This window comes from Anser brachyrhynchus, assembly GCF_964034855.1.
Source record: "Anser brachyrhynchus genome assembly, chromosome: 9".
Classification (NCBI taxonomy): domain Eukaryota; kingdom Metazoa; phylum Chordata; class Aves; order Anseriformes; family Anatidae; genus Anser; species Anser brachyrhynchus.
Window position 1 is genome coordinate 1,234,670 of NC_137703.1, and position 23,921 is coordinate 1,258,590.

A 23,921-nucleotide genomic window follows, 5' to 3' on the forward strand; every position below is an offset into this window, starting at 1 on the left:
CAAAATTCATTACGGGAGAGGAACATAACACTCAAAGGTTCATCTTGGAAGTCATTATAGTGATACATACCAGGAGGTGAAATCGTGTTCCAGAATCTATGTATCAACCCTAAACCTATAAAGGTAAAATAATATATAAGTAACATTTATTTTTTATGAAATTACTGCATTTTGAAACAGTTTGATGCTGTCAGATGTATTTTCTATCAAGATTAGAATAGGAAATTTACATTTCAGTGCCAGGCTATAGCTTTTATTTCAAGAAGCACAATCCTTTGGGGCTTTTGGGATCTGGGGCCTGGTCCTGCTTCTTACAGATTTAGTTTTCTTGTAACTCTGTTAACTTAATGCTATTCTCAGTGTACACGAGCACCACTGAAAGGAAACCCCAGCCCACTGGATATACTGCTTACCAAAGATTACCTCCGAAAGTCTTTTGCCCTTTCTTGTTCTCTACCCTTTGCATTATTCAAAAGCCCAAGTACTAAGAGCAGGGGAAGCCCAGGGGCTGATGCAGGTCACATTTTCCAAGGGATTTTTGCTCAGCGAGTTGCTATGGTGTCTGAGCAGAGATGAGGTCTCTTTCAAGTCACCTTCAAACAGTCATTGACGAACACTTTGCCCTCAAATGTCAAGCTGTCAGTGAAATACATTAAAAGGTCATACAGGGGATAAACAACAGAAGAGGACGTTGGATTTTTTTTGTTTGTTTGTTTTTCTTTAAAAACTATTAGAAAAGAAGTGCTTTAAAAATTAGGTCCAAATGCACTTCATAAAATGTTAAAGACACATTGACACGTACTGAATACACAACCCAGGAGCAAGTGTTCTCACACAGCGTTTGCTGCTTTGTGCAAGGAGCTCTTATCTACTGAATAATTACAATTTGCGTTTTCAGACAGGTTAAAATGTTTAATGATGTTAATCACTTTAAAGTAAAATATAAAACAATCAGACTTTTGTACATGATCAAATTTACAGATTCATTAAAGAAAAGTTCCTTTTCATTACAGCAGCAAGACAACATTCTACAATTAGATCAAGTTCAAGGTCACAGTTACGCAGAATTTCAACACCTCCTAGTCCTAACCCCTTCTAAATGCATCCGTCAGAACATCTGACCAAACAGAAGGTGTGATGGGCTGCATCCTCCATCACAACCTTGCTACCTTTTTCTGGAGTGAGCACGTCTGTTGCTATAAGGCAACTTTCTGCGTTCCTGCTGCAAACACAAAGCAAAGCAATATATTTGGTCCCTCTGCTCTATGCCTACGAATGTAACTTATTCAACAGACTTATTGTTTGTTCCTTCTACTGTAGTTTCTTGTTAAATCTGAAATATAACATAGCATCTTAGTGGTACTGAGAGTCTTGAGGCAATCTTACGAGAATCCTTATTTCCACCTTGGAAAGGCAGCACATGAAAACCACACCTTGCACAGAGTGATCCATCTCGATCGCAGCACCGATGATGATAAACCCTCAGAAAAAAAGAGCTCCCAGTCAAAAAGCACTAGCATTTCAAGCCTTTGCAGTGTATTTCATGTAAGCCTTAAGGACTCCATTCACTGTTTCAGCCTTGGCTTCTCTAAATTTGACACAAAACAGAGTATTCACGGGTTTTAGGTTGATTTCAGACTTAGTTCTAGGTTCCCCGTAAGACAGTAGAGGGACGGGCTCCTCCAGAGGGTGCTACAGGGCAGGAACCTGATCTAAGTAATCAGCCTCACTCTCGAGGTCAGCATCTGTCAGGTCTCTTAAGTCTGTCCTCCCTGAATAGCTTTGTCCCCCTCTCCTAAGGAGTCACAAACCAGTTGTAACCCCCAGCTCCTGACTCAGCCCTAAAGCGTGAGGGTCCACCCAGAGAGGTCTGATGGCAGGACTGCTGCCAGAATATATAGGGGCAGAAAAGGGGCTAGTGTTCCTTGCGGGCCGCAGGGACTCCTGCAGCTATCAGCAAGTGACACCCGCTCTCACGGCTGTGTTGCTGAAAGTACTAGCTGAGGAAGAAAACAACATTGCAAATCTATTCCTTGCTTGGGGATGGCTCTAGTCTTTAAACATGAAAAATTACTGAAATTAATGTTGATGTTACAGCTCTTCAAACACTTCAAATGCTGCCTTATCTGGATGGAGAGCAAATATCTGCAAGGTTGAGAAACTTCTTAACTCGTTAAGAGATCATGGAGGCAGAAAAGGGCACACTTTAGAGTAACTGACAGAAAATTAATGAACATTTGATGCACTTGCAAACAGAAATGTCAAGCAATGAGAACACTTACGTTTCACAATGTTGGACTTACAAAATGTGCACGCTTACATTTCAGCCACTTGTATCCAAAGGTCCATACACTGGCCACTTACATAGGTATTACATATCAATCATGTACAGAGCAATAGAAAATTAAACCATCTAGGTAACTTTTAGTCCTTTGCTTAGGCAAATAAATGAGTTAGTCTTAGGCTTGTGCTACATATTTTCAGGTAAATGATTCAAGTCTGGTACGTCAGTATGAGCAGCATTGCAACAGTCATTCAAACCTGTTCAAACTTCACCCCTATGAAGTTGTTCCCTCATTTTCTGCAGGTTCCCACAGACAGACCACACAGTGCCAAGCAAACAAGGCTGGTTTTTAGATTTTATTTAGGATTTCTTTTAGAGACAAGTGTTCCTCAAATAAATAGATATATAAATAACTTGAAATTCACTATGCAAAGCTGTAAAGCACTTAAGTATTTGCTTTGCTATGTGTATATTTTTAAATGTTTTAAACTATTTAAGAGTCTACCCAAATAAAATTAATTTATGTGCTAGCAAAAAACAGTTGGCATTGTATTTGCTAGGGTAGCTTGAGTCAAGAGGAGCAACATCTGTCAAATCAGTTTAAATGTTTAGGGTGAAAGTCTTTTAATTGTTGTTGTCATCTTCTTCCCGTTTTCTGTATGCTTTGTTCAACATTTGTATTTCTTCCTGATAGCCACCTCTTTCCATATGTTGCTTTTTACTGTTCTGCCGATGAGCTTCGACCGTGTCTGGAATTGTTATGTTAATATCGCTGTCAGGATTGTTTGATGGTATGAAGAGAGAGTAGGAAGCAGTTTCCCCTAAATCACATGAGACGAATCTGTTTTCTTTCCGTGAATAACGTAAGGATGGAGACCTCACCTGTGTGGACGACTGGCTGATGTTACTGATGATTGACACAGTATCCAGGGCCTCTTCATTGTCACAGATTTCAAGAACTTCTAAATGAATTTTAACACTTGTGTCAGCAAATGTATTAGGAGACTCTTCTGGGTTTGGCTCGTGACCAACACTTTTAGATCGATAAACTTCAATTTTCTTTGACGTGGGTGTTATTTTTTGTCCTTCAGTGCTTACCTCGTACGTAGATAAAGAGAGAGTTTTTCCTGTGGGTGCTTGAAGAGACACAGTTCCTTGAAATGCACACAGGGGAATAGCTAAGGCCCCACCTGATCGCTGAAAAGAGAAAGAATGACCATTATCTAATGCTAATTTTTGAAGTTAGAATCTATTATAAATAATCAATCATGCTTAGCTTATTAAATTATTAGAATTTTCCTTGCATTATTTTAGAAACCTGGTATTCATTATGACTTTTTAAAGAATATAAAATGTTACTGCTATGTACTTTACTATAAAAAGTACACTAAAATAGAGTATACGTTATACTAATATACACACTATATATGAGTATAGAGTCATAGATAAGAAGTATCAGAAATAAAGTCCCAAGTTACTGTGACTCAGCTACAGCTTATGGACACAGACTCTTCACGGTAGCAGTCTACACACGTAACATTTCCTGGCAGCCAGTGCACAATGAGACAACGACCGTCAGCAGGCACCTCTCTAGCTAGTATTAACAGGCATCTCTGAAAGTGTTTTCACTTAATTTCTGCTTAATTCAGACCGAGGTACTGATCTCCTGTGGCTTCTCAAAAACTGGGCCCCGTACTGAGAGCATCTGTCTCCCTTAGGAGCTCTGTTTTAATTAATCTTAACTAAATTACGTGCCTAAAGACAGACTAGGCTAAAATTTCCAAAACAGCTTGACAGATACTATTCAAGGAAATTTTTGCTCATTTTTGTTTATTTTTAAGGTGGAAATAAGTAACAGTAGGAAATCTATAATAAGGATTTACAAAGTCCCTACTGAGACGGCCAGAGGGCCAATCCAGACTCTTGCTGCCAGCCACATTTCACACTGGCTCTAGACACCAATATGGATTTCTCTCTAGTACAAAGCTGACTTTATCAGAAGAGAAATTTTCACAGACTTGGAGGGATAGAGAGTAAATTCAGTTGCAGCTCTGGAGCACTAAAAGTCATGCTCAAAGTAATGATTTTTAGCGGGTGCAATGAAAGTAGTGTTTCAGAGGCTGTAAACAAATAAAGGCATTACACAGAGAAATCACTGGGAATGCTTGCATGGAGAACAGAGGAAACGGTTTGCTCCTACATGGACTCTGGTAGCTTACTCAGTGGTGAGTTGCTACGTGCGGCAGGACAGACCCTGACCCTTTTCCTCATGCCGCTAGGGCTCACATTTTTAACTGTGGAGGTCATCCATTCAGCGACTCATGTTGGAGAGAGCGAAGTCGATGGCAGCAGGAGACACAAAGCTACCAAACACCGTACACAGGTTCTGGAGAACCTCACTGCAGGCCTTATCCTCATCTGCTTTGCTACAGCTGGGCTTTGACTGCTTACTGAGAGAGGCAGGAATTAGCACCTGAACACTTCTTATTTGGTAAAATCTGCTACTGAAGTGAACCAGAGCTTTGCTGAAGGCAAACTCCTTGTGGGGCTGTGGAAGCACTGGCCGTGAGACAGGGCAGTTCAAAGGAAGGGCTGCACTGGTTAGAGGGAAACGTACAACAGAGAGGTACTGAAATTAGGGAAAGCTGCAAAATCCAGCTCTGCACCCACACAGACACCAGGGAGAAGTGTGTGCAGAGGGTATTGGAAAGCTGCCAGCCAGCAAGGTGAATCACCCTGTAACCCTTCTGTGCTGGTTGCTATGCTGCCTTCGGGACTCCTTGGCGATCCGTTCAATCTACCTCAGGTATCTCCACATCACTTTGCTATGTGAAATGCAAACTTACTCCTACTGCGCTGCTCTCTGTTGCGTTCCCTCTCCAGCTACGGTGCCTCCCTGCTGCCCAGAGGGGCACACTGCCAGCCCGAGCCTCATCCTCCTCGTCCCCATCCACCTGCAACCAAGAGACAACCCACAGAAACCCTGAGCTTCAGAAAGGACCGGTCTTTCCCTGGCGAGTTACAGCGGGATGCCCCGAGCTCAGCCTTGGAAGCAGAGATTCCAGTCTTGTCCTCTTCAGCTAACAAAATATCCTGTGCAAAGTGTGAACAGAGAAAGGAAGAAAAGGAGGAGGAACAGAAACACCAGGTCTAATAACTGGCAGCAGGGAGATGTGCAAGCATTAGTCAGGCACAGAAAGGAGTCCTTCCACTTGGACCAGTTCTGTTTAATGTTTCCTTCCCAGTAAAACTGAGAAGTGAGTAGAAACAGAGAGGTTTAGGGTACTGGAAAGATGAAATTGTTCTTAGGGAGCTGGGTAGTGCAATTACTTGCTTAATATTAACGAGGAGAACTTTACAACCACACAGCTAAATCAAATGACACATTACCTCATCTTCACTAAAGAGCACGAAAAGGAAATTAGGTTTCATTGTGTAGAAAAATCTTGCCAGACTGTGACTTAATACAGTCCTTCGACAAAGGAATTTGGCTGACAAAATGCTAGGAGCTGGGCTGCCCTCCTGGAGGGAAATCAAAGTTGTATTAGTCTTTGGAATAGGTCTGTCGGAGAGAAACGGTCCTCAAGCATCTTCCAGCATGCAGTTACAGAGGCAGCTGTCGTGCTGTGTCATAGCCAGCAAAGGTCCCAGGTACGTGAATGCTCCTGGTTGCTGCTGGAGTCCGGTGCTGGGCTGGGCACGGGGGTGTCTGGGAGGGTCGCTTGCTAAAGGGTGAGCACCGGCAGCCCTTGTTTCAAAGCGATGACGAGGGCACTTTTTTTCCAAGCACAGTGAGGTGCTGGCACTTAACATGTTCTGTACTAACTGGTAACTAGGATCGCTCCTCCAGGTGAGATGTGAGACTAACTGCTTTCTGTTCTGTTTTCTCTCTAGGAAGCTCTAGTCCACTCATCTTCCATCCCAGATGCTTACTGATGCCGCCAGAGGACAGAGCAACAAATTCAGCTCTGGGTAAGACCAAGTGCACAAAGCCTGCTGGCCCTAAGCAGTGTGCATGGTGGTGCAAATTTGGTGTCTTGGATATTGCAATGGAACGAGCCTGGATGCAGCAATTCCAGTGACACACGCTCAGAACAGTGTTTCTCTTGGGCACTGTGATATCGCTGGATACGAGCCCCGTATCTCCGCTTCCAGCCCCTGCCTCGCTTCTGCAATCAGTGCTGAAAGTCTTCACAGGGTCATTTATGCGTGTCTGCATTTCTGGTAGGTACTCGAGCTCAGAGACTGGAGCACTGACATTATGCAGAAAGATTTCTAAAGAATATGTAAAAAGTAAGTTAAATGAGAACTCCTTACTCCAGTGCAAGGTTACGTTCTACTTGATAAAACACCACAGATTTGTCAGAGTGGATGTCAAGAAGGCGGAGGGTATGTCTGAGGCACCTGGAGGGGGAGTGAACAATCCTCGCTTGCTGGAATGAGTACTCCACATCTGGAGAATAAGAAGTTTTCCAATGACCATAGATTTAAAGGCTCTTTCTGTAAGTCTGTCTTCTGTTCAGAGATCAATATTTACTTTTAGAAGTGAAAGGGACATGCCAGATCTTCTGGGTCACTTCCTGGGCACCAAGCAGGAAGCCAGTAAACAGCACCTAGAAACTAGAAAACTTTTTCCAACTAGAAAAATTCCAGTAGAAATATTGTTCAGTCACAGACACCTCCACCTGTTTTGACAATTAAGAGAATGCATTTGTCTCTCCACAGCCAGTGCATCACAAGGCCACGCGTTCAGGACTGTGACAGGAGCCTGCCCTAGGAGCCACGGCCCTTTTCGGCAGCAGCTTTCCAATCACAAATCTCTCAGCACACTACAGCTGAGTACCTGTGTATGAAACAAATCCATTCATCATCAATGCAAAATAGTAGAAGTTTAAAAACATCCAACTAATTACTAAAAAAAGTGAGCATTTGCATGATACAGTAGAGCTTCCCAAGCAGAGGTTATTAAACACTAAATCCAGCCCTGGGGCCAGGTGGCAGGGGAAGGCAGGAATAACGCCGGAGGAGAGATCCGAGCCACTGAACTGGAAACTCACCGCCAGGCCTTGATGTCCGTCCCCAGGGAGACCCAGCGCTCCCCGCAGGGGGGACGGCTGCGGGCTCCGGGGGGGCAGGAGGGAGCCGAGCCCCCGCTGCCGCTGAGCCCGCCTGCCCTGAGCCCTTCCTGCCCCGCCAGGCTATGTCCCACAGCGTGGCAAGCTTCGCTCCAGTCAAGCAGCCCAAGGGAAAAATGCTGCGAGTGAGACCACTGTTACTCCAAAAGAGAGAAGAATTCATTGCTGGTTTTATGTATGGCCAGGTAAAATCAATCATAACTGGAACTGCTCTCAATGTAAATCACCATGAATAAGAACAGAATGGGACCCTTGTCTTGGTAATGTGATTAAATTCTCATTTTTGCTTCTTCTGTGTTATTAACACCCCATTACCTTATCACACATCCGTGGCAATAAATGGGAATCTACTAGCAAACCAGACCACATTGATACATCCTGGGAAGAAGTATTTTATCTTCCCTTGCCATTGTTACCTACTGTTCAGCTTTCTGATTTTAGGTTTTATGATACAATTTAATTCTAAAGCAGGAGGAGCAGGAGGCAAATCAAGTAATGCTTGACAGTGGCCATCAGTGTATCCATCCAGGGTCATGGATCTCATCTTTGCAGTATTTTAGTGTGAACACTAAAATAAAGCATCCACAGTTCTAGAAGGGTTATGATTAATTTTAACTTCAGTAAAAATAGAAAAAAAAATCTTCTCTGCTGTTTCTGAACATCTGCCTTCTCACTTGACACAGCCCAGGCCCCAGATGTTTTTGGAAAGGGTCCTGCTCCATTGGTCTCTTTCCACGCTCTTCTGCCCACTCTTTGCGTTCCTGTATTTAAAATACAACCTAGTTCCTTAAAGAAATACACTTCTTATCTCCTCTCATACAATTTATGTCATGTGTTCTCTTTTAAAAGTGTTAATACAAAGCTGTTTTTAAGACAGACACACAAGTCTTGCTCTCAGTGATTCTGACCCTGTGAAGAAGACTTGCTTGTCTTTCTGGAACTTTACTCACTCTCAGCTCCTAGGAGAGGTGAAGGAAGGCTCAGACATCTACCTGAACACAGCAGACTGAAAATCAAGCCTGCTTTGGTTTTTATGTCCTCTTAGAGATACTTTTTCTTTGCATGCACACAGGCACAGATACATAGAAGTATTCATTTATTCACTGTAGACACACATATACATATATAAAATATGTACCTTTTTACAGCTCATGTCTTAATTTCTGGTCGTTCTGGAGGGTCTCAAATTGGCAATGCTCAAATATTTCATTAAAAAAAAAAAAAAAGTGGCATTCCCCATCCAAAACATTCTGTAAGCTAAAATTGCTGTCTGTGCTGAGACCAGCTTTAATTGAATCCTGCAAAATATTTGCTGGGTCTCATGAAAGCTGCAGACTAGCACTAAATCTGAGCTCTTCCTCTGGAGCTTTCTGCAGGTTTGCATCACAGAAACAGCAAGTTGGTAATTTTTGAGGTTGCTTAATATATTTCCACATGCTTTTCACCACTTGGGAATGCTGCAGGATCTCCGATGCTGTGATGCTCGCCACAAGCTCCCTGCCAGTGGGAGCTGGCCCTTCTCTTGCCTCGTGCTGCCTCTTGTGCAGAGCATTCATTTCCATCACGTCCTGTCCCAGGGCATACCCTCTGCACAGCTCCTGCCAGAGACGGCCGTGGGCTATGCTGTCTGTTGGAATCTGGGACGGAGTTCTCACTGGAGGACTACGTGTACCAGCACATGCATTTTTTAACAAGCAAAGACAGAAAATTACAATGAAGTAAATCACAAATGCACTTGTTCCTTGAGGAGCGCTGATGCATTCTGAACAGAGGAATCGCTACATAATTGATAAAGCAAACGCCTTCATTATTAAATGAAATCACCACCTTCCAGATTTCACAGAAGACAGAAAATAGTTGTTGCTATGAGGCAAAACTTCATCGTCATCATTGCGGTTTAATGCTGGTCTCTTCCATCCCATTCCAGCTGCCTGAGCTGAATTTAAGCAGACCCACCAGGTGAGGATGCTGCGAGGGAGGGGAGGTTTCAGCCTGTGCAGAGGACACAACCGAATCCCACAGCAGCTGGCTGGTGGCCCTGGCGGAGCAGGGAGAAAGGGTCCACTGAGAGCCACCTGGCTTCCAGCCTTCACATGGCCCTAGCGAGGCCATTCACGGAGCCCAGAAACCCCACAGTCTTCCCTTGAGAGAAAATAAGCATTTGAACCCTGTGGCTTTTCCGAGAGTGAAGGCAAGGAAAGGGGAAGGTAATTTTTGTACGGTCTGTCACTGCATTTCTCCTTGCAAACTGGCACAAAATGGAACAGAACGCCCTTCTCTATCTGTTTCGCCAAGAAATGGTTATACTTCTATGAAAGATTAATAAAGGGGTATTAAGCTGAAAGCACAGTTGAAGAAAATTTTAATTTCATCACTTGCCAAAGCAGAGCCTTGTTCTGCTTGCTGGCAAGTGCCACCCGAGGGTGTACGGCATTCCCTCTGCCTCCCTTTAGTGTCTGCAGGAGCTATCAGTATTATCATCAGTATGGTACTTGCACTCGACGTTCAGAGTAATTTGTTTAAGATTGTTGTTTACAAGCGATCAAGAATTTATTCTGCTAGAGGGAGCCCAGAAAATTCCTTAAGGGTAACACTAACATTTCAAGTACCAAACATTTCTACTTGTATTTCACATTTTCTGTTACGTGTGACTGGATTCATTGTCTTACAAGGACCTTAAACTCCGTGGTCTCAGTTCTTCAGTGCTGAGCATCTGTACAGACCATCGACTAGTCTGGATTAAGCACACACTTCCCAGGATATCCTGGCAATTTTTTTTTGTTGTTGTTCCAGGAAGCAAACAACTGCAGAGCAGGGAAAGAAAAGCATGATGGCTCCGTTCTCCAAACACAGTTATCAGTTAATATTTCATCTCCTGCAAACAAAGCTGACTCTGCTCCAGAAGTAGATCCTTAGCTAGAAAATGCTTGTTAGCAATTGAAATCAAAGATAAAAAACTGTTACATGAGCTGAATGGTGGCTCAAGTACAACGGTTGACTCAGTTTGGTTTTAAAGACAATAAATTGCTGTTGCAATACTGGCAAAGCCAGTGGATAAAAAAGGTTAATTGGGGGAAGAAAGGAAATGCCTAACGGCCTGGAATTCCTACATGATCAAAGAAGCAAATTTGGCTGGAGGATATTCCAGTGCACCTAATGAGATGCCTCAGAGGATCTGAGACAGCCTAAGAAAACTTTCAGACGTCACACAGGGCTAAGGGGAGAGCTGCAGCACAGCTGGCTCAGCCAGCTCAAGCAGGAGGCGGTTTGGAGACTCCCCCTCAGGATTCCTAATTTTCAAACGTCATGAGTCGCAGGCCCTAGAATACTAGATGGGGGTAGCATTAGTGTTACAGGGAGGCAGAGCTCCTACTACTGTGTGCATCTTGTCACTGGGAAAGATAGGAGAGCTCTGATGGGAGCGCCCAGAAAGGGGAATGACGCTCCCAAGCCTGCTGAACACGAGCCACCATGCGGAGCCACCAGCAGAAGGCAGGTCTGGCTCTGTCCCAGCCCAATGTCCATCAGGCCGTGCTGCCTCCCAAACAGAAATATCAGTACCCTGAACAAAGCTCTAATGAGCTTGCATTCCCAATGACTTTGGTGGAATACAAGCTCTAGCTGAAAAGTTTTATTTTTAGAATGTTTCCAGTAAGGATCCCATCATTTCTTTTCAGAGACAATGTGTTTTCTGTTTATTTTAAAACAGAGGCTTAGTCTTCCTCTTCCCTAAAAATAAAAATTAGCTGCAGTAAAATTAATTACTGCAATGGTTTGCCCTTTGAGAGGCCGTCTGCAGTAAATTTAGAGCCAGTCGGGTATGACAAGAATAGCCAAGCTCACCTCAGATGACCTGAAAACTTGGGTTTGTCATTGGCTTGCCCAGCCTGGACAGACTTTCCTTTGGACCAAACTGGCCACAGAAGGTGCAACCGAGGCATCCAAGATAAGGATACTGCAGCCAGGTATCAGAACTCCTGTACTCAGCTGGCTGTGCCTGAAGTAAATGAGCTCAATGGAAAGTCCTTTAAAATTCCACTTTGCATGGGAGATGATCTGCTCACATTCAGTCCCATTTTTGTAACAGCTGCAAAACTGAGCCTTGCCCTTTTCACCACGCTTGGTGAAGTTTATTCCATGTAGGTACTGCCAGTCTTGGAAAAAAGCTCTGAGTTCCTTTGCAAGCACCGCACTAACAGACGTTCTGCTCAGCAGCTGGTACTGTAAAGTTAAACTGAAATGGTGGTCACTCTTACCAGGAAAATACAGCGATTGACTAATCTGTGGGATCCTGCCTGTATTCAGCCTTGTCCTCCTGGGCGAATGTTTCTATTCTCAGTTTTCCTCCTGTTGGTGCAGTTCAACAGAGTTAACTGCAGTTTTACTGCAAGCAGGGTCAGCAGGCATCACAAAGGCCACATCACTCTGCCCTACTCAGAGCAGAGTTAGAAGACGATGGTGAGATGCTACCTCGATTTTCCAACCAAGAGCAAGAAGAGATGGGATGAGAACACCACAGTAAGTTAGCACAGATATAGTTGTACAGGACAGTGGAAAGCAAATATAATCTTCAAGTCCACTCATTCCATGTTAACTGGAGTGTTTACAGTGTACTTGGAGTGAGACAGAGTCTGGGTATTTATCACTGCTAAAAACCCTTCCAACTGCAGTCAGAGACACAGCGCTGACTCCTCCTAAGTGAAATCATTTACACAGGCTTCCCCCTTCCTCTCCGCAGGGCACAAACAGATCCTATACACAGAGTCTCTTGAAGGAGCTTGCTTGAGGCAACCCGTAGGTGAGGTAATCAAGTCAAAGGAAGAAAAAAAAATCAGAAAGCCTATAAAACATTGCAAGCCTGGCAGATTTCTGTTGCCTGAAGGCTCTTAACTAGCGGCAAAAAAAAAAAAAAGACATATTTACAGCCAATCTCTTTGGGAAAGGGGGATACACTGCTACTTTATAAGATGTTAAAGGTATCCTTCAAAAATGCAGCTAAGCAAGAGTTAGAAATGACAAGTACAATTTTTTGTCTCCCTCTCAATTATGGCTGGCCTATATAGGTCTTAAATAAAAAACACTGCCTCATTCTTCTTTCATGCCACTTTTCTCCCAGAGAAATCACCTTGATGGAGTTACTCTTTCCTCACAGAACTGAAGATGAGGGGACAACCAGCTATGGCATTTTCCATGACAGCACCATCTTCCCAGTAGCACACAGCCTCAACAGAAAATCAAAGGTGTCACATATATTGTCTGGCACCCTTCTCTCCAAAAGCTGAATCAAAGTGATTAATACCTTTCTCTCTGCTTCTTTAAGGTCTGAAAAAATAACGGAACAAAAACTACTGCTTTCAAAATGCAAATTAAAATGGACAGCCTTCTGCAAGGTACTCGTTGCTCAGAGGTTGAAAAAAATGTCTTCTAGGGAGAGATTTCTGATCCCTTGTTTCCCTTAATAATCTCAGGCAAGTGAGCAGCGCAGGCCAGCTGGCACACGCTCGCCCGCCTCCCCACAGCCAGCACGAAAAATGTTCAGTCCTGGTAAGAGTTGCTTCACTCTGAAGTACTGCAGTGGCTGTTGGCATTGGATGTCTGAAATACCCGCAGCTCTTCAGATGAAAGCTTTGTGCAGACTGTGACAAAGCCCTGCTAGTTACAACGGAGTATTTACCTGACTAAAAGCTGCAATGTTTGCACTTGGGACATTTTGGATCAGACCCCCAATTCAGCAACCCCGCTACTTACAAACTTCAGTAAAACATGTTTTAATTTTTCGTCTGTTTTGATGAAGTTTGAGTAGCTAAAAGTCACCTACCCACACCTGCTTCTGACCTCCCAGCTCACAAAGCTAGGCAGGTCTGCTGCCTGGGGTGTCGGGCTGGTGTCGGGCAGAGCCCGTCGCAGTGTCCGCTCCCCCTGCGCGGTGCAGCCTGCAGCGGGTCGGCAGCAGCATACGGGGTATGTTTGGGACAGAGAAATGGGAAAGTTAAGGATTAGCATTTCATCTGTAACTGAGCAAACCCCACATATAACCCTTAGCATGACGACTAAAACCACCTGACGCCTCTGAACAACTCGTGCTGCAGAGGCAGCGCCGGGAGGAAATGTACAAGATGGCTTTGTAGGACAGAAATAAGGGGGCACATTTGCAGGGCACTGCATGTGGTTCAGCCTCTTGACTTCCATTAGTGATAATGGGAAAAACACAGCTATGTCCCTACCCGGAGGATGCAGCCCAAGAGGATATTTTTGCCTGTAAACACTGCGATTTAGTGCACAGCACTGCACCCAGTATTCCCACCTCTGTCTGTATTTTATCAGCACAGCCACTGCCATGTGCCAGCTTTGCAGCAAGACAAGATTTATGGAGGCTTTCTTTTTGTGCTCATTTTTCCCACATCGAAACAAAGGCAAAATCACAGCTTTTAGGTGAAAGGACTGAGTAAATTTACTGGAAAGTGCTAAAGAAAGAAAGAAAAACGTGGACAGGACACAATAGGAAGGACCTTGAGGGGAGGGGTGAGAACAGGAACCTGGTGACATTTTTCAGCTCTTCACATGCTGACATACAAGGAGGATGTCAATCCAAAGTCATATAATGTGTAAGCCAGTATTACAGAAATGTACGTCTTCATTGCAGTTGAACTTTACGATCTTTGTAGGTCCCTTCCATCTAAACTATTCTGTTCTGTTCATGCGCTTTACACCTATGCCATGCTGCTCCTTCCACATGCTTCTCAGTCACAAGGAGCCACATCCTGGTGTCCCCCTTCAGCTGTGCTCAGGTTTCATTCTGCTGAAAGGAAGGTACTGCTGCTTGCTCAGAGTGCAGCACTCCTACATCAGCTTATCTGGAGTTTACCCAGACGATATGCAGGACACAGACAAATTCCACTTTCCCTCCGTATTCTCAAGAGAATTCAGTACTGGACGAGCAAGCAGACTCCCATCTACTGCTCAGACTGGAGGTTGTTTCCTTCGTCCTTCCCTGCGTGGGAGCAAGGAGACTGGGCAGAGAGCACTGGGCACCCCCGGGTGCCCGCTGACCCCAGGCATTTCCCTCCCTGGCAGGGGGACATACCGGAGACACGGCCGCTCCGTGAGCCTGGACCTGCAGATTCAGCACCTCGCTGTGGCGGCATTACAAGACTTCAGTCTTGGAGAGTCAGTATTTGCGCCTGGCACCATTTCCCTTTTCCGTACAGCTGGGGGTCAGTCCTCTGTCAGCCTTCCCTTGCAGTCCAGCACTTCTGTTTTCCCTTGCAATAAACAACTGATCATTCGCGCCCTGCATGAAGCTCTCAAATCTCACCGCTCAGTGGGGAAGTCTGGCTAATTCTCTTGCATTCTGTCACACGGAGCTTGATAAAGCACTCCACATGGTCATCCGTGAATAGACAGAAATTGCAAACCCCCAGGAACCGGCAGGTATCTACTGCCCAAAGTTCGGCCACCTCCGCTTACCCCAGCTGAGGCACCTACGCAGAATTTTTCACGCTTTTATGCAAGCCCCTGGTGCTTCTGCCATTCAGTGGTTCCACAGGTCTTATCGAAAAGCCAGTAATCAAAATGGTGAATAAATACACCTACATTGTTAGTTTACCTTACACATTTTTCCAAACTTCAATTTTAGCATAACTGAAAATGATTCCTTCCAAGAAATCTCAAACCACAGCTCCGATATAAATTCTGAGAATACCCTGCAACTGTGCCTGCTCCCTGGGGAGCCAGGTAAATCTTTTAAAATAGGAAAATAAAGAATGATGAATAACAAATAATATTTATAAATTAATAGTTACAAGCTTCCATTGCAGATATCTGAAGAGAGACCAGTTTTTTCCCAGGCTTTGTGTAAACAAACTTGGACAGGATCAAATTAAAAGGGAAAGATGAGTGCATGTGAATATTTATAAAAGAAATATTTTTCAGAGAAAATACATTCTGTAAAGATTTCCGAAATAGCTTAGAGCTTCAGATGCAAAGCTCCTCGTACTGTCAGTGGATAGTGTAAACCCACTTCCAACTGGCAGCAATGAAAAATGTCAGTCTTCCTTACTTAATGTAAAATTCCAATAAAGCATACAAAGCACAAGGTTCAAGATCCAGCCCCCCAAAACCAGCAATAGCTTTAACTTAAAAAGGGGCACAGGAGCTGGCTGTGGAACTCAACCCCCCATCAACTCTTAAGGTAACTTAACTAATTTGTTTCTAAGACCAGAACTAGACACTGAACAGAATACTGTGCATAAGACCTCGAGAAGTACAGCCACAAAAAGGGTTAACCCTCAGAGAGAGCAGCCGTGTCAATGGTCAGGCAAGGGACTGAGGAACTCCCACGGGATTAGGTCAATTCTTTCTGATGGCGGCCTCTAAAAAACATCAGTGAAACTTCAAAGTACAGACAAAGCTTATAATAGATGTATTGGAAGATAATCAGAGTAAGTGGAAGGGAAAACACAGTCTGCACGTATGGACTGTTTCTGGAAATGAAAAACAGAACACTTCCTACCCTGCTCTTGCGATGACTTTTTGTGGTCTGGAAGTCGTGCAGTCACTAGCACTGGCTAACAGCACAAGACTGGGTTAGGACTGGAATAAATAAGTTAAGGCTAAGAAATCAATATTAAATAATGATAACTAATAAATTACAGAATCCTCAAAAATAAGGCTAAAAAAAAGACAATAGGTAATTCATCAATGCTTCGTCCTTTTCTCAGCTTCTTGCTTTTCTCAGTTCCTTTTGAGAAGCACAAAACGGGAGCACAAAGCCAGCCGCTGCAGGATCCCCCACCAGTTCTCCGCTAACACAAGTGCTGCAGCCTGCACCGCCCTCCCTGGGGGCAACGTGCAGCCGGCATGCAGGCAGCGCGGACACGGCTGCACCTCACCCCCTGAGGTGCCATCATGCACATCATACACCCCATACACAGCCATCTTAATGCTATCGGATTAATGTTTTTCTACCTCTGGATCACTGCAGATGCCTACGAAAATAGCATAACTAATTAAGCGGGCTAATATAAATCAACACACGCACAGACACACACAAATTTGTTCAAACTATGTCAATTTTCTAAACCAGCGCCACTAAAAATCTCACTCACTGGTACGACCTCTGGACACTGACGTGGCGTTAGTGATCTGCGGCAGGAAGTATACAGCCTAATTGCATTTCCTGAATTAAGCACCACCATGTTACAGGGTCGGCACAGACAGCAGAAGTTATTTCAGTTTACAGTTTACCTTTCAATGATTCCACAGCTTTTTAAAGTAACACGAAGTGAACGGTCTGTGTTTTCTGCGTGTATCCTTCTTGTAAAGGATAAAATGCACCAGGTGCTGCCGGTACCCTGAGCAGGAAGCACTCTGGGTTTGCCTGTGGGCTCCAGCGTGCTCAGGCCGGGTTCATTTCCAGCATGCTGCTGTTCTTCCTCCTGAGCTTTCTCAGAGAACTTTGGGCTTCTTCCATGAACCTATGCTCCTTCAAGCCTGCTTTTATTACGACAGTACATCTCATCTCCCTTTTCTATCTCTTCTTCTCTTCAGTCTGCAAAGTGACTGTGAGAAAGATTAACAAAAAGTCCCTTAGAAAGCTGGTGACAGCCAGCTCTGTTTCTGCCTGACCAGCACAGCGCAAGTAAAAGCCGCAGCCAGCAGCAGGCCACAACTGAGGCAGGTCCTCAGGCTTCACCTGCACGGTAAGATCAGTGGTGATGGAAACAACAGCACTGCACCAGCAAGAGTTGTCCTGCTGGAAAGAAATACTTGCTGGGGGGCTGCTGCCTGCAGGGGTATGGGGCTTCGTGGGGCGCAGGGGGAAAGCATTTGGGGACTGTGCAACACTTCCTACCGGATGTTTAGGGGAAGGATGGGAAGCAGGGAAAGGGCAGGATCAAGGTAATTTGGGGAGGAAGAAGCATGGGAGAAAAGAGGAACAGAGCATTAAAGATTCCTGCCACATGCCCGGGGTGGCAGCAGCTGCAGTGCATGCATACAGCCGCGCATATTCAGGAACAACACTCCCACTGGCTGGTGAGCAGGATAAGGGATGAAGGAGCCAAGCGCTGGAGCAGCTGCTCAAAACCAGATGCTTGGAGAACTGGGGGCTCGGGGGACTGAGGGCGAGCACTGGGGGGGGCCTGAGCCTGGCCCAGGGGCTCACGGTGGGATGCAGTGCCCGAGGTCTGTGCTGCGAAGGCGCCCGGCCGCGCTGCGGGATGCAAGTGGGAGCACGGAGCCGCCTGGCCTCTGCCAGCCTGCCGGGTTCGGCAGCTCTAACACAGACACTTTACAAGAGCTGAAACAAAGGGGAGTTTATAAGCTAAAAGCACATCAGCACATTCTGTGAGGAACATATTTTCCCCTATTACTACCGTACTCTCTGTTAAATTTCCTGGTACTTTCTGTGCTTTCAAACCAGGTAGTAGAACAGAAATGATACAGAATTTTAATGTGAGAAAAATACATTTGAATGTCCTGTAGGACAAACCACTGTATATTTTCAACAAGTATGTGCAAAGGGACTGAGATTATGTTTTCCTCAATAAGTCCTCACACTGAGCATCCATGCCCTTTCCTATGTGGAAATTCAACACTTTTATGACGCCACTTGCAGCTACACAGAAAACTCATCTGCAATTGCTATTCTTCCTCCTACTGTAAGTTATTACAAGTTCTGTTTGTTGAACTGAAAGCTGGAAGTACCCTAATAAGAACATCTATATTTATTTCTGTCATCAAGCATTTATAGTCTGAAACTACTGAAGATGAGGAACTTTTATCTCATTAAGATAATCATCCATTTCCTGGTAAGGTATGCTGTCTTCTCCCCAGTTAGCTAGCTTAATTGGCAAATGAAGCAAAGTACATGGTCAATAAATGCTAGGGAAAGACTCCCTTTTTTAACAAAGTGAGTAATGGAGAGAAATGAGGAGAAAGTGACTTTTTTTAGATACTTAGGGACTCTAGGTAGGCTGAATAAAAGGGGTGGCTTTTAACTTATTTAATGTTTGGCCCAAATTGATCTTTCACCCAACATACATCTGAGAAATGCATTAAAGTTCTTTTTACAATGCTTGCAGGAGTTTCATAGTCTGCCCTTTTTCACCAGCAAAGCAAATGTCAGCACTGTGAAGCTCTGGAAGCTCGTGCTGAATGTCAGAAACAATGAGATCTGTAACTTAGAAGCCTTGAACTTTTAGACCGTAGCAGCCTTAATGCCTGGCAACTGCACACTGGGTTATAACTTGGAAAATGTCAGAAAAGGATGAATTAGGATTCCTTGTAATGCAAGTACTGAAGAAGTCTGTCCAAAAGTGACATATAAAGCCTCAGGGCAAGTAAAGCCAGCCACACGCAGTCATTGCCAACTACTTCACAACAAGATTCTCATACCTGCTGTAATGGAAGTCACAGGTCTACCAATTTGAAATGGCAGCCACGAGAGATGGGAAAATTATTAAAAAAAAAAAAAGTCTAAAAAAAAAGTCTGGAAACTATAGCAAGGAGGGCTAATAATGAACCTAGTGATATATCGACTATTAACTAAACTATACATGCACACAATGGGGTACCAAGAACTAGCAGATTAAAACCAGGTTCAGTCAACATTGACTTTTGCCCACAAATGTAGTTCATCACGGCACACTGCAAGGGAGTGAACATTTGCCTTTTCATGAAAGGGATGATCAATCATATCAGAAATATCAAGCAGAAATTCCTACTTCAGCTCAATTTATAAACTCGTGTTTATCAGAGGAAGAGGGGATTCTGCTCTTTGTTTTAGTCCTTGGGCATGTGCTCCCTGGTTGCTTGGGCATTATGAATTAAAAAGCTGATCCTAGCTCCTTTTGCATTCCACCAAGAGAAGCCTCCAAGGTGAGCAGGCAGAACTGACACTTTAAGTTGTCTCAATTTACAGCAGCAATACATAACTGTGACTGTGTTGCATATAAAGCATGAAAACTGTGCACACAAAACTGAACTGGTTTATCTCGAGAACAGGCATGTACCTCTGCTGCCAGACGATCATTACGTGCATTGTTTACGCAGACCAAAATTGTGTGCTAGAGCAAAAACGCCTTTGCCCAGCACAGGTGCACACAGAAGGAGCAGATAACTGCACAACACACCACTGCACTTTTTCAGTCCTTAGACCACCCTGAGATGCTTTTTATAGCCTGGTACGCGAAGAGAGCAGCATGTAAATTCCACAGGGACAAGTAGCTGTTGCTCATTTCAATTTCCACTACAGATGTCAGACTGCAGGCTTGCCTGGTACCTCATGCCAGTGTTCAGCCTTTGGTTTGTAACCACCAGTTCTTAGGAGACAGAAAATCTCACACTTGTTGCCTGCTTTACAGACAGTTGGAGAGGGAATGGCTAACAATCTTTCCCTTCTTTCATTAAGAGCTAAAATACTTTTCAGCATTCAACCTACATCAATGGTTGCAATATTTTTTCTGTTAAACAAACTCTGACTATAGAAACAAAAACTTGGCAGTTCTCCTTTAAGCCCGTGTTCTTACATGAGACAATAACTGTCCTTTTGTTGATCCAATTTCAGTCTGTCACTACACAAAGGACAGTTTGGGACAATTCTCTCTAACGGCTCTTTAGTGTTGACCCCAGCTCAGAAGTCAGGGCAGACCCTCTCAGCATGGGCACTCACAACAAGGTTTGTCATGGCAGAAGAAAAATGCCTCCAGCATGCTGAAATCACTGATCCTGATGATGACGATAAGCCCCTATCAGCACAGCAAGGACCGGCTTCCATGAAGGAGGACTCTGCACAGGGAACAGCCCATAGTTCTGCAATCTGAGCACTGCAAGCAAACCCCCACTTCTGTGGCAATGGGGGTACATTCAACAGGACACACCTATAGATGAAAGAGTCCCATAGCAAGGCTGGAGCTCTGCATATTAGTTTTAGACAGTACATCCTTGAAATCTATGGGTTTTGATATTCCTCTTCTCTCAAGCTGTGAAAAGCTCTATAGCTCTATTGCATTCAATACAGTGAGAGGGCAGGATCAGGACCTCTGTGCAAAGAACTGCATAAGATAAGTTTATAGACATCTTCTACAAACTGTTAAATTGAAGGGCTAGCATATTAGGACTCCACCTTCAATCACTTCTCTCTCAGAGCTCCTGAAAAATAATAGATTCTTCAGAATTTCATTTTCGTGATAACTGTGCACATTCTAAAGGAAAGGGACAAACTTTTTAACACTTGGAATCTTTGTCTGAATCTAATAGGAAACTTTGTGACCTGACTGAAATCTGCATTTTTCTGTGGACTCACCATTCTTGTTTGTTTTTTTCAGTTCTCGTTTTTTCAACTATGACAAGCATGACAAAAAAGTCACCAGGTACTTGGAAATACTCTTAAAAATACAAGCTTTTGGAGTCTTTTGGAGAGAGAATTCCTATTTGTTAGGATGAATTAACAGAATTTGTACTGAATGCTTACCATATACAGATCATGCAGGTGTACGCAAAGTAATGGTGGAAAAAAAACACGTTTAAGGAAACGAGTGAGAAATTATTGCAGGACCAGAACCTGCAATAGGCGTGCAGGTACTAAAGCAGACAATGCCTTTTACTAGAAGTAACTGCCCGACCAAAGGAACTAACAGTAATGTCAAAGCAAGGAAAAATTACCCTTTTTTTTTTTTTTTTGTAAAAAAGTTAGGAAATTGTTTTCCCTTTTTCTTTTCCTTGCGAAGTGACTCCCGCTGCCGCAAGGAAGCGCCTTACCTGCCGAGGGGCCCGCTCCGACCTGCTCCGGCACCACTCCCAGCCCGGGGGCTCGGCGCCCGCCGCCTCCGCCTGCGGCAGCCGGCGGCCCGGGCCGGCCGCGCGGGAGCTGTCCGCCGCCGCGGTGCTGAAGGGCGGCTGCGGGGCGCCGGGCGCGCTCCCGGGGCTCCCCAGGCTGGGGCAGGACGCGGATTTCCCGTCGCCGTCGGGGTGGTGGTTTTCGGGGGAGATTCGGTAGATTCCGTAGCCTTGCTGGAAGGAGAGGTTGAATTCGAAACCCCTGCGTCTGGCTGAAGAGAGAGGGGTACAACGTCACGTTGGAAAGTCAAAGGCAAGAAGGGAAACGATGAAAACGGCATTCTAGAACATGGAATAAGTTTTTAGTCACAATTTTCTATCGTAAAAAGAACGCATTGTTGAGAAGAGATTTCTCAGAGAGTGTGTTGTCGTGCTACCTTCTCAATGAACTCAGAAGGGATATACTCCAAAGTTCAGGGTTTCCAGGAAACTGGCAGATTACCTGCCGTTCTCAGAACCACACAATACATGTCGCTTTATGGGCTACACACAAGAAAATACTTAAGTTTTGTAATATTTTTGCTGCCTCAAGGCCTGTTTTGGCCATATTCTCAAAGGCAAAAAATTGTACAAAATGATAAAACATTTCTGAGAATTCATAATTAACCTTCAATGCCAACAGTCAAGCAAGACAAACAGATTTCTATAACAAATAGTTGAAAGTATTTACACAATGAAACATTTCCATATTCTCCATTCTAAATTCAGTGCTCCAAGTAATCTAACACAGTAATCAAACAATTGTTCAATTTAAGTAAATACACATTCTCGATCACTATTTATATCCTTTCATTCTTTCTCTTTTCAATAACAAATCATCTGAGATTCCTCACCCTCCGCTTTCTTATTTTGCTTTATGTAGTAACTGGAGAAGTGTCTTATTGAACTAATGAAATCATCTTCCCGCCAAGCCTATCACACTACATTCTAAACGAAAAGGTTAAGTGGTACATTTATAAAACTTGTATTTCTACTCAACGGCTTGTGTGCTTACTACATCATATTTAATTATGGGTGAAATCCTGACCTTAGCAGTCACTGTATTAAAACTTCTCAATGATATTAGTCGCAAACATCTGAGGCACAGAGAAAAACAGGCCTTTAGAAGATTCCATGAAGGTTATCAGTGAAGGTTTGGCAGCCTCTGTTACCTTCAGCTAAAATTTATAAACGTGCAAAGTTTTAGGCTAAAAAGTGTGTGGTAGGTGCTCAGCTTTGAACACGCTCCATGCGTGCACTGAGACGTGCCCCTCCCACAGCCCCTGTCCTCTGCTGTTTGCTTTCTGGTGGCACTGTGATTTCCAGCCACAGCTATAGGGCAGGTGTACAAACAATAGCTCTTCTCCTTCTTATAATTTGCTCGTAATTAACATGTTGTTGGTTTTTCCCCATGACATTAAACATGTTTAGCATGGTCCATGTATTTCATTAGTGAAAGTCAGATTATGACAGATAAATCTTTCCCAGGTAAGAGAGGAGGCAGAAACTAGGATTCAGAGTCCTTTAGCTCTGCTAACATATCTGTCAGTGACTTGGGCAAATCACCAAGCATCTGTGCCTCAGTATCCATTAGTACCAATTAACTTAGTTTTCTCCAGCTGTCTTGCAAGAATGCTGTGAGGCTCATATATTGTTCTGAAGAGTGTCTATGTAATTCAGGCAAATGATTTCAAGGAATACCAACAACTGTCACCGACACTAACCTCCTGCCCTGTTTACTACGAGATACATCCCACCCGCTTGTCAGCCTCCCATCCTTACTTTTGAGTTCTTCTGAAGACAAAGCATACGAATTCCTTCTGCAGTTTATGATGCAGCCACAGGGCAGGTGGATCCAGTGTTCTGACAGGACAAATACTGGGGTGACGGTGGCAGCCAGCAAAGTCAGCAGGAAGCTAAGAGTCTCAAATGAAAGGCTTTGAAAGCCAGTGATGTGCTGGACAACCGTTTGTATCTGAAAGCAGAACATTTTGAAATTTAAATTGCTTCAGGCATGTGAATTCCATGAATTCACAAAATATCCCACCGTGAATGTGACACAAGTAAAAGCCCAAAGTTTTCATGTATGTTTGTATGTTCAGCCCAACAATTTTGCTTCCAATAGAGAGCAGGGAAAACACACTGTCAGAGACTCTCCTCCTTATTCTGCATTTCTCAGAAAATCCCTTGCTTAAGCAAAATGTTAAATACAGATGGTGAGCACTGTTAAAACGAGCTACTCACAATCCAAGCACCTTAGGCGGGACGCTAGCTAGGTCTCTGCTGCCTGGTACTGAGGAACTCCAAATCCTGATAGGGAACAGGAGAACTTAGTACCACACAGGACAGTGCTGCAGATGTGCTGCCCTCTTTGATGCCCTCTTTCAGTTGAGGGAAACTCAGATGCCGAGTCTGAACATAACCCAGCTGCAGAGAAAACACCAACCCAGAGCCACGCTCCATGTCCTCAACCTCCTCCTTCCTAACTGCACGTGAATGTGCCTCTTCCCAAATACACTGCTGCATGCACATGGACAGCACCCCCACCAAATGCTCTTTGTACACAGATTACAAAGATGCAAACAAACCTCATATTTCTAACAAACTTATTTTCCAGCCAGCCTAGCAAAGGACGTGACTCACTGCTGTTGACAAGAGGCAGAAAAGCTAGCTTAGTAACATTC

The 23,921-nt window shown here is 44.1% G+C and overlaps 1 protein-coding gene across 2 annotated transcripts in view; it reads right to left on the reverse strand.

Annotated features, from left to right (window-relative positions):
• Positions 1–133: 133 nt before the first annotated feature.
• The window catches only part of GPR149 (G protein-coupled receptor 149), a 31,824-nt gene continuing 8,036 nt past the window's right edge, over positions 134–23,921 (reverse strand). Inside the window, exons 2-5 of one of the 2 annotated variants that reach the window (XM_080604738.1) lie at positions 23,020–23,212; positions 21,181–21,470; positions 3,383–3,481; positions 3,027–3,246 (exon numbers count right to left, since the gene is read on the reverse strand). In XM_080604738.1, the coding sequence (XP_080460864.1) occupies positions 3,163–3,246; positions 3,383–3,481; positions 21,181–21,470; positions 23,020–23,212 (666 nt within the window). In that variant the 3' untranslated portion in view covers positions 3,027–3,162. Of the gene's footprint in view, positions 3,482–21,180; positions 21,471–23,019; positions 23,213–23,921 lie in introns of both variants that reach the window. The other variant, XM_080604737.1, reaches the window with a different exon arrangement.